This window comes from Suillus subaureus (assembly GCF_016647635.1).
Source record: "Suillus subaureus strain MN1 chromosome Unknown BJ212scaffold_96, whole genome shotgun sequence".
NCBI classification, from domain to species: Eukaryota; Fungi; Basidiomycota; class Agaricomycetes; order Boletales; family Suillaceae; genus Suillus; species Suillus subaureus.
Window position 1 is genome coordinate 24,028 of NW_024538652.1, and position 11,023 is coordinate 35,050.

At 42.4% G+C, this 11,023-nt stretch overlaps 5 protein-coding genes across 5 annotated transcripts; 2 read left to right on the top strand and 3 right to left on the bottom strand.

The window, feature by feature from the left end:
* Window positions 1-1,381: 1,381 nt before the first annotated feature.
* BJ212DRAFT_1305084 (uncharacterized protein) lies at window positions 1,382-1,827 on the top strand (the record flags this gene model as incomplete). Its single annotated transcript, XM_041333713.1, has 3 exons — window positions 1,382-1,441; window positions 1,501-1,694; window positions 1,746-1,827. 3 exons carry the CDS (start codon window positions 1,382-1,384, stop codon window positions 1,825-1,827), a joined length of 336 nt encoding a protein of 111 aa, XP_041186056.1.
* Window positions 1,828-3,405: 1,578 nt separating this feature from the next.
* On the top strand, window positions 3,406-3,798 carry BJ212DRAFT_1286628 (uncharacterized protein; the record flags this gene model as incomplete). Its single annotated transcript, XM_041331950.1, has 1 exon — window positions 3,406-3,798. A coding segment is annotated over one exon (393 nt), but the record flags the coding sequence as incomplete, so codon positions are not given.
* Window positions 3,799-4,653: 855 nt separating this feature from the next.
* Window positions 4,654-4,830, bottom strand: BJ212DRAFT_1286641 (uncharacterized protein; the record flags this gene model as incomplete). The annotated part of the gene is made up of 1 exon (XM_041331951.1): window positions 4,654-4,830. A coding segment is annotated over one exon (177 nt), but the record flags the coding sequence as incomplete, so codon positions are not given.
* A 3,259-nt stretch (window positions 4,831-8,089) lies between these two features.
* BJ212DRAFT_1204417 (uncharacterized protein) lies at window positions 8,090-8,398 on the bottom strand (the record flags this gene model as incomplete). The annotated part of the gene is made up of 2 exons (XM_041329130.1): window positions 8,090-8,291; window positions 8,328-8,398. Coding segments are annotated over 2 exons (273 nt in total), but the record flags the coding sequence as incomplete, so codon positions are not given.
* BJ212DRAFT_1305086 (uncharacterized protein) lies at window positions 8,394-9,356 on the bottom strand (the record flags this gene model as incomplete). Its single annotated transcript, XM_041333714.1, has 4 exons — window positions 8,394-8,493; window positions 8,712-8,716; window positions 9,066-9,204; window positions 9,241-9,356. The coding sequence occupies 4 exons, from the start codon at window positions 9,354-9,356 to the stop codon at window positions 8,394-8,396; spliced, it is 360 nt and encodes a 119-aa protein (XP_041186060.1).
* Between the last annotated feature and the right edge of the window lie 1,667 nt (window positions 9,357-11,023).

An 11,023-nucleotide genomic window follows, 5' to 3' on the forward strand; every position in this document is an offset into this window, starting at 1 on the left:
CCTTGAGGCATTTGTTCGTTCTCACACAATATCATAGATAGTGAAAAATATCAAAACATGTGGACAGTTTTTTGAGCCACTGTATAAGAGATGTTATGATATGCCCTGCCCTGCTGTACTTTTTCTTCTCTCTTGTCATCTATTGTCTCCATCTGACTCATCTTACATTTACTGTATTATGTCATGTGCTGCTACTGTTGCCATTAGATGCCATCTATGTGTCCCATCTATGTGTACATTTCCTTTCTGGTATCTCTGACCTCATCGCACCATGCATATTAGGCATATGCTTGTATCTTTACTTACTCATACCTGCCCTAAACTCCTCCCAGTATTCCCTATAAATATGCGACTCATAACTGTGTAGTTTCCTTGCTTTAATCTTACTAGGTTTTACCTGGAATATCCTTCACTTAAGACCCCCAATCTTAAGTCATCTGAACAGTACTTTAAGTCAGAGGCACTCCCTCTGTCTTAGCTTACTCTGAACACCTGGCTTATCACCTTGTGTAGATTCTCAATGGAGGTTCTGACTCTTATTGAGTTGTCCATTGTTAGAACTGTCCTAGTTTGTAACAAGAGATGGATTACCAATTCTGCAAATTGTACTGAAATGATGAAAAAAGTACAGAGATATTTCCCAGCAAATGCACTGTATGAGAGAGCCAATCTTGTATCTCAAGTCCTTGAGGGTCATGTGCATGGGCTTCAAGTAATGGGATAGCATCCCCTGATACAGTGTCTATATGAAATGTGAGCTGGATTGGGTCAGCATCCTCTTGATGAAGAATATGATGGGCATGTTGGTACATATCCAACAAAGTATCATGGGCAGTGAGAATATTTGCAGACCATGGATTCTGATTTAGCATGCAAGATGGTAATTGAGGCAAAGCTGTTGGTAGCGCAGGCATCACAGTAGATTGACTTGAAGACAGAGTAGCATTTGGATGATGACAACACAATCAAACTTTGCATGAGAAGACAAGCAAATAATAGTCACTAATAAAGACATAACAGCAGCAAAAAATGCACCATCAGCAAAGGCAAAAAAGATCCAGGTGTTGATGGACACCATTGGGTGTTACAATATGAGGTGAGGCAGTCCCAAAAAATGTTGCAGGACCATCACAACAGTTGGCAGTGGGTGAAGATTGTGATAATGAGTAATATACTCTCTATAATGTTTATATTGATCAATAACTTAATAACCTTGTACTTTGACAGTTATATTGAGTAGCTACTTCTGTAAGCTTGTCGTGCATTTGCCACTTGTACATCAGTAGTGTTGATTACATAATGCCATGCTTTGTTTGCTGGCATTGCCCATCCCCACTTCCTAGCTGATCATTGTTCTTGTAAAACCTCTTGAATCATCAATATGTCAAAGGCAACTCAACACCCTGTTTACTACTTTCATGCATCAAGCCATATCTTGCAGGTGTGTTTTACTAATTTATTCTTCAGTTTGGACTCACAATTTGAAATATTTTGTGCCAGCAGGTTGAGAACATACTGTACAAGCTCTGCAGTTCAATTTTATCCTCAGCTTCCAATGTGTTTCATGATATGTTTGCTGCTACTCAGAACAGCAGTCAAATGGAGCTGGACAGCATGAGTGATAACAAGCCCATTCACCTCAAAGGAATATCCCAGGATGCCTTTAAGTTGTTTCTTGAGCTTACATTTGGAAGGTATGTTGATGCCCTTGCTCTTCTATTTAGCCACTTGACAATTTGTACTAGGATGCATGCTGGCTCATATACACTCAATGAGCTTACAAAATTCCTCCATTTCTGCAACATGTACCAATGCTGCCATGCATGAGAGTTTGTTGTTTCCCACATGTTTGCAGCATGTTTCTGCTTCCACCCAGCTCAACTAATAAACCTGGCTATCAAATATCATGTCCATTCACTTTTTCCATTTGCTTTTCAGCAACTTGCAGAAACTCCCATTACCAAGATCACCCATTGTTAAGAACCATGTTGCTCAAAGGAGAGAGAGACTGACTCAGAGGGGCTTGGCCTCAGCTTGTACACTGTGCCCCTTACCTGAGTATGTGCCCTTCATTTCGTATGAGGTCCAATGATGGTCCAACGAAGTCCGGAGGACTTCTGGAGGCTGGCTACTCTGCTGGAGAGTGCTAGAGGACTTCTGGAGGAGCACAGGAGAGTTCCAGAGGAATGCAGGAAGTGCTCAGGAGAGTTCCCACTGCAAGGTAATACTTCTACAGGAAACAGGATGGAAGGATAGGAGGTCCAAAGGTCCGGAGGACTGGAGGACAGGAGGGCAGGAGGACAGGAGGACAGGAGGACAGGAGGACAGGAGGACAGGAGGACAGGAGGACAGGAGGACAGGAGGACAGGAGGACAGGAGGACAGGAGGACAGGAGGACAGGAGGACAGGATGATGGAGGACAGAAGGACAGGATGTCCAAAGGTACAGAGGGCAGGATGTCCAAAGGACAGGAGGATAGGATGTCCGAGGGTTAGGAGGACAGAATGTCCGAAGGACAGGATGCCTGGAGGTACGAGGGACAGGAGGTCTGGAGGTCCAGAAGGAATAGGGGCTACATCGGACAAAGTCCGATGTAGAAACAAATGGAGGTAGACTACCCTAAGGTAGAGTTGGAGAGACAAGGGTTGGACCTAAGTCCAGAAAGAGGGTAAGTGCTGGAAAGGCAGAGCTCCAGCCTAGGGAATCAATCCCTAGGCCTGATGGGTAGGACAGACTTAGGTGGACCAAAGTCCGAGAGAGGATTGGGCAAGTCTAAGTTGATATTCAAACTGAGGAAACTACAGGAGTATCTACAGGGGTTATATACTGGAGAATATCTGAGGGGATCAATAAGCAAAGGAGCAGGGCTATGTATGAGCATGTGGAAACACATTAGTAAGTAAGACGGAACATAAGTAAATAAACTCGGAGATGAAGACTTGTACAAGGATCAATAAGCAAGACAGAAGAAGAGGTAACCGAAAGCCAGAAAGGTAGAGATGCCTAAATGGGGATAGGTGCAGGATCTCGGACAGAGGGTGGGAATAGGTCCAGCGTTAATATCCGGAGGTCCGGAGATCTGGGGATCTGGAAGACAAGGTGGATACAGGACCAGAATACGAGAAGGTGGATATAGTCCAGAATCCAAGATGAGGTGAAGTTCAGATGTCTTGCTGGATGGAGTGTGCATAGGGTGGATGGGACAGGGGGGTATGGATCAGGCTAGCAGTGGAGATCCAATGGTCTGGAGCTCAGGGGTAAATCTGGAGTGTAGTCGATCCTGCTGAGGTGTGGAGCACAGTGGAAGGGGATCTGGGAATGAGCTGGATATGAAGTGGGGTCCGGATGTAGGCTCAGAAGGCATGGGAATATGATGGAACATGGGTCCAGATTGTGGGATATGACACCCATGCACACCAGGAGCTGATGGGCAACAAGGTCTTTCTAAATGTGGTTTATGTTCAAGCTGCTCTTGATCACCATCATCAAATTGTGGCTGCGGAGGAACCAAGAATATTGATGCACTCAAATGATTGTGGTGACCCAGCTGGTTGCAGTGAGGATTGGCATGCTACATGGTGGAATAGTATAGGCCATTTTCTTCTCAATGGTAGGAACCCTCAACCATATGGTGATGCCATCAAATGCTTCAAGGACATGTTGTTTGGCCATGTCAGCGAGGGCTGTAAAGATCTCATGTTTAAAATTCTCAATGAGGGTGTGGCATTCCATCATGCAGAACACTTTATTACCAAGGCCTGCCAATTTCTATTAGAGAAACTGGTATATAAGCCCTAACATCTTGCTAGCTACTATTGTGTATTGGTTTACAAGAACTTTGGCATAGTCTTGTCATTCCTGACTTACTTGGTAGTTGGGGAGGAATGTGGTACTGTAGAATATCTGTCCTATCACTCATAATAAATGGGAAATGGACTTCGAGTTACTCATCTGTGTTGTGCTTGTATGTATATAAGCAGTAGAGTGAGCTACAAGAACCCACTCCATTACAGTAGCAGGAATTTTGTCCCTGAGTGTGATGTAGTGACTTGGCCTGCTAGCTATACAAACAATCAGCTGATACAAATATTTGATTTAGAAATTGTAACACTGCATATGTGCCAATTCCCGATGACAAGATTCAGAATGCTCATCATGTGATACTGGCCACATGGCACTTTTTCCTCAACTTACATAATCTCTTGAGGAAAAAGTGCCACATTTTCCTGGTCATGTGACTTGTTGTTGGGAAATTGGGAGTGGGAAACATGCACCACACACTACAGAACATGCAAATAATAAATGTGCAGGTGTTACACCATAACTCTAGGGCCTGCTGCTTACAAGATGTCACATCCCTTGACCTAATTAGGGTGTAAATGTGCTGATAAAGGTAGTGAGGGCCAAGTTTTTGAAAAACACATACTGCAATCTCATATGCAACACACTGTAGCTTAAGTGTGTTACAGAACACTTATGACTTCAGTAGTGTACTCATGTGATTGGTGGAGAGCTCAGATGCTGATATGTTTTATGAAAATCAATGAAATCAGGATTTGATTAGATGTAAACAGGCTAGATTGTACTATCATACTTATCAACATGATCAGATCAGTGCAAATAATCAATTGTACCACAGGCAACATGCAAAATCTACATTAAACCAGAGTGCATCATATTGAAAACTTCCTTGTCTAAAAACATATTCAAGTAGTATTTATCACAAATTTCCATTGCATTTGTAGCAGTTATCATGTGGTCCATCTTCAAGCCATACATAGGAATAAGCTCAATAGCACATGTAACAGCTGTCAGTGGAATGATACTGCCAGGTCAGAAGATCTAACCTGTCCCATCCTGATGGTAGATTACATGCCAGCAGTTGCATCCTCAGTAGGTATTGTTGAAGTCTGAGTGATCTGAAGAGAGAGAGATTGATGAAGCCAAAGAATCTGACCTGATAGGTATGGGCAGGAGAGAGAAGTCTGAGCACATGAGCCAGACAGGCCAATAGGCTGTGCCTGAATGATGTCAGCTTGCACCCTGCAATATATATATGTCAGAAAACTTCTCCTTTGCATTCCTTACTTACCTAGTATAAAACCAAGTGCTTATCAGACACACACATCTCAGTTCTAGTTGAAACTGAGATGTGAGTACCTAAAAACATGTATGTCAGCATTAGCTAACCAAAACCATAGTGTACCTTTGTCTTCTAGGTACTATGCATGTTAATACACTGAGTTCTAGTTGAAACTGAGATCATACCTTTGTCTTTTAGCTTCCTCTCCTGTTGTTCGCTTGCCTGTTATTGCAACACATGTTGCTGTGATCTAAAAGTATTGAACATATAGGAGGGGTGAGTCTTCAAGATAGTGAGGTAATGTTTGACCTTTCTTTGCAACAGCTTGAAAGATGCAATGCACTTGTGCAATATAGGTATCTGCATGGGCTCATTGTTACAAAAACATCTACCTGTTTAGCCCCTATTCATTTTCCCTAACTTTCACACCTCACTGGACCTTCCACTCTCAGGCAATCACCCCTATTTCCTTTTCTGACTTGTTCCTTCCATTTCTCTTTGATTCCACTGATCACTCTTGATAGTTGTATCACTTCATTGGCTCATCCAATGACTCACTGACCCTATGCCCTTACTGCCCAACCAGTATCCTTTACTTACTTTGGCATTCTGATTCATTGCGACTCATCATAACTCACACACCCCATACCCTTACCATTCAACCGGTACCTCTTACTTACTTTGGTATTCTGATTTGTCATGACTCATTCACCCTCTACCCTTACCACTAATATGGCAGACCTGCCCTGATCCCTCCCTACAGTATATATACCTCTCAGGTAGCACTTGTATTCTCTAACTTGAATCTACTTGGTTCTTACTGTCTTACTCTTTGAGCCCTAAGCAAGCTCTCCTCTTTATCAAGTATCTTCATTGGAGCTTATCACTGCCAATGTTCTTAGCCTTGAAAAGAGAATGATTGATGACTCACCATCATAATCATTGATAATCAATCATAGCCCTTGCAACTAGATTGATTGCTGTGAACTTGTACCATTGGATGCTTGCTGGTTGCAGCAGGCTTGGTGTGAGCCCCAATCCAAGTTCTACATTACTCATTCACTTCATTTGCCTGTCACAGACTTAGCTTGATTGTAACACTCATGAGCATATGAATGGTGCCAGCAGTGTAATACTTACCACTACTAGCGGACAATTGCATGAGAACTGCATCACAATTGCCCAAAGGGAAGGCTTCTGGCAGTGGAAATGCCTGGATGATTTGACTTGGCATCATGATTCATGACTGGAAGGTAGATAGCAGTTGTAAATGAAACTCATTCCATGTCCTGACCAAATCTCACATGCATATCCAGGCTGTTATTGGGGTGTTCTGGGACAAATTATTGATATATTCTGTGAACACTGTGCCAAAATCAGGGAGAGAGTAGATAGATTGCATATTGGTGATAGGAAGTAACTTTCAATCAGGAGAGACAGTGACATGAAATGCAGCATTGGCTTCAATGGACAGAATTCCCTTTAAAAATGGTTGTAAATGGGATGTGGGCCATGGAAGTGATTCTGTTCACTGGGGAGCACACACACTATCCAGGCCAATGTAGGATCTGTCTCTGTGACAATATTGTCCTTTATTGCAATTGCATTTATGAGCAGTGCACCATGTGAATACAGAAGGGTATAAAGATTGAAACATTGCATGGTTTCATTATGATTGAGAATTTGGATGACCTGTAGAGTGAAATTCCTGGCTTGCTGACCAGTCCTCTCAAACAGGAATTTGCAGTGTGTAATTAAGAGCCACTCACTGACATCTGCTGAGAATTGTATCAAACCACCAAGTTCTCTAATACACCTTGCAAAGCTGTGAAACAACTCCATCTTTGGGATGAGAAAGTTATTGATCATCTCACTCTTGCTCCTCTGAGCACCAGCATCGAGTTTCAGCCTATGAAACTCATCAAAAGAGCACACCATAGCATCAATGGATGAGTCAGTGTGCATAGGGCTCTGTGCCTGGTAGATGAATTTGGTAAGGGAATGGATAGTATGGACAAAGTCAGGAGTTGTATTTGCTGTGCCAGTGATCATGGGGATAATGGTCCATTTAATATTGTGATGTTCCCAGCAAGTCATTAGATTGATATGAGAGATGCTGGACCCAAAATGACATGTTCCTACTCACTTATGATGAGCTTTGAAGTGATCATCAAGCTTATCCTCCCCAACAACCTCTGAGCTTACATCATTTTAAAGGATGGTTGCCAAAATACTTGTGATATGTGTGAAGCATCTCACTGGGCAACAAATAGGACAGGTTTGCATATGGCCAGTCTCCCAAAAATGGCTAATGAATGCCACTCAACAACAATGCTTTAGCTTCATGTTGGAAGAGCAGGACATTCCACAAATTGACACATTTGTGTAGGTTGTAGATGAGTTTGAGTGTGTGGTTGCCTGTTTGATGGGGGAAAAGGTGTGAACTGCTGAAGTTGCTTTGGACAGCCATAATGAGTGATGATGCATTCTTTGAGACACAAGCAATTAGCTGTGCCTCAGGGAGATCGGCTGTGTATGTAACAAGTGGAGTGAAGCAGTGTTGCACATAACCCATGGGGTCTGGCATGTATTTGCCAGTCCTTGTGGCTACCTTACATGTGGCAAATATTATATCCATGCACTTATGAAACAGATGACTGTGGAAGAGCATTTGGAAATTCAAGTAAATGTCAAACTTTGGGATTAGGATAAATGCAACACAATGCCATGCATGAGTGGTTGCCTTCATTTGAACCTTGGATTGGATATTACCAATTGTAAAGAACACTGGGTGCATTTATAAATCCCCCAACATCCTCATCACAGGTGTTTTGTCTAACACAAGAATAATCAGTACCATGGTTGCACCTTTTGGGAGGTTGTTCTGTCATAGCACTGAGTGATTCCACCATACTACTAACAAAAAAATCATACCTGAATAGTGAAAACCCCATTAGCAGTAAAGAATTTGCTGTATTCACATTCTGAGCCAGTCATAACAATGTAAGGATCATACATCATATAGTTAGAAAATATTGGGTTTGCAAAAAGATCTTTGACAACTTCAAAGCCATCATACCAGATACTAAGCTCAATCAGCCTTTTAGTCGTGTAGTTGGTGAACTCAAGTGTTGTTGATTGCCACTCTAGGCCACTTGGTAATACATTGATCCAGCCAAATAGCTGGTTGGCTCTCTTGAAGGATGGACTATGTCTAGTTTTAAACTCATACAAAGCTCAAAACCACACAAATCCAAAACTATTCAAAATCATACTACTCACCCAATCTAGTTTTATAAATTTATTGATATTAGTGGGGTGGGGCACCCCTAGTGCAGGGGGTTGCAGAGGCAGATGTTTGTGAGGGTTTGAGCAGCTTAGTCAGGACAGAGAGACCATTCCAGATGAGACTGTAGTAGACACATCATTACTTCATCAGGATCATTGCCCAGGGCACATTGGCTGGAGTGACCACTCTATCATGGTGAGAGAGTGGGACTCAATCAATGCAACAGCTTCTACCAAAGTGTTTTAATGAATACTGATTAGTCAAAACACAATGAATGTCACAACAGTGAAATGTTAATGAGAAGCACCTGAAACATCAACAGACACACACAGAACGCACCTCATCTACATAGCCCCAGAGAACAGCCTACAAAAGCCTAGTGAACACCAGAATACCACCCAAGCCTAAACAATCTATCTGCCTCTTCATCTACAGTAGCATCTGTTGAATCTTCTCCATTAGATACCCCAGAAATGAGAATGTATGAACTCATTGATGATGACCTCAATCAATAAGACTTAGAGTACAAATCTTATGAGGTTCAACATCAACTAGAAAAAGCCAAAGAAGACCAGGAATTATTATTAGGAGCACCTGACCTAGACAATACTGAACTCCCCATATTTGACTTGAAGCCATAACAACTCTATTTCCAACCTTACAGCCATATATCCCAATTCCACTTCTACTCACCCAGCCTTGTCCATAAACACTGATCAAAGCTCCATCTGTACCCACCATCCCTACTCTAGCCCCAGCACAGAAGAAGATGACCAGTTCAAACACACCAGCCTGGTTCCATGGCAAATCTGACAAAAATGTGCAGAACTTCCTATGGGAGGTTAATAGGTATGTCATACTTAATGACCTGAAGACAGAAGCAGGGAAGGTCATGGTATTCAGTACCCTGCTATTAGCAGGATCAGTGGCAAACACTTGGTGAATGAAGCTTGATAGCAAGCACAATGCCACATGGCCAGACATAAAATTGGCCTTCTTGGAATGATGGCCAGCTATTATAGTAGTAGAGAAGACTAGATTGGATTACCAGCGCAAAATCCTAGCATCACATCTAATGGAGGAACAATTAGGAAAGCAGATCACTGTTGCTGGCATGCTGACAAGGTCACACCTGCAGTTCTGTACTAGCCTACAACAGCCTGTCAAGGAAGCAGAAACAGCCACAATGGCTGGTCTCATCTACCAAGTGTGAGAGAACCTACCAGCAGTAATGAAGGAGCTCACAACTCCAGAGTTAGCAGAGTGGAAGAAGTTTATGTTACAGTCAATGTATGCCCCTATTCATTTTCTCTTACTCTTATGCTGTATTACATCACATGCCACATGCTGCTGCTGCTAGACTTATCTCCAACTTACACTTGTATTATGCCACAATCACTATCGCCATCGCTAGGTACCTATTCTTGTTATCTCTGACTCGCCTTGTTATCTCTGACTCATCCTTGATCCCACATCTGCCCTAAAGCACTTGTGTTCACTATATATAGTCTACCTTGTATGCCTTGATACTGCACTTAATCTTACTAGGTTTTACCTGGAACACTCTTTGCTTAAGACCCCCAATCTTAAGTCATCTGAACCATATCTTAAGTCAGAGGCACTTCCTCTGCCTTAGCTTACCTTGAACACTTGACTTATTGTCTCATGTAGAATCTCAACAGAGGTCCTGACTCTTATCAAGTTGTCTATTGTTAGAACTACCCTAGTTTGTAACAGTTCATGGATGAGATCATGGCCATTGACACTAATAAGCTGTGGGAGAAAATAGAAGCAGCTCAGAAGAAGAAAGACATGGAAAAGGTGCAGAACACCTGTATCACAAGGCTAGAGAACTTACAGATAGATGCTGTGGAGGTTTTATGACTGCCACTACAATGAACCAACTTTGGAAGCAACCACAAATGCTAACACCCATCCATTCTCCAATACAACAGTACCATGTATATGCTATGTCCCTAGAGGATCCCCTACACCATGCCAACCACATTAACACCAGCCATTGACCCCAGAAGACTGGGACATGCTGAGGAAACATGTTGAGAAAACACCACACCACCAAGACAATGCAGCAGGAAGAGCAGCTTACAAAGAACAGTTGAAACAATGGTTTGTCACGAATAGTCAAGACAGTAGAGTCATGGAAGGAACTCCATTTCCATTATGACCAGGTAGTACTATGATATGCTCAGGGGAATGCTTTAGGTGTGAAGTGCATGGTCACATCATGTGTCATATCTGCATATCCAGATCTCAGATCTGACCCTTATCTCATCTCAGATCCACATCTTATCTCCAATCCTATCCACATCTTATCTCCCTCCAACATCTCATCATTCAATCTGTCCACTTGTCTGGTCTGGTCCACAACTCATCTGAATCCACAACCAGTGCTCATCTCCTTTTGGTAACCCCCTAACTCCGGTATTTCGGTTATCTGTATATCCGTCCTGCTCCCTGATCTGTTACCTATGTTTCATTTCTGTTTCATGATTTGTGATCTGTTTCTACTTACCAATAGACTATCCACATGCTTCGTACATAGCCTTGGACTCTGCTGATTGATCATTCCATTAGATACCTATAGTATATAACCTCCTGTAACTTTCGGTAGTACCTCAGTTCAAATATCA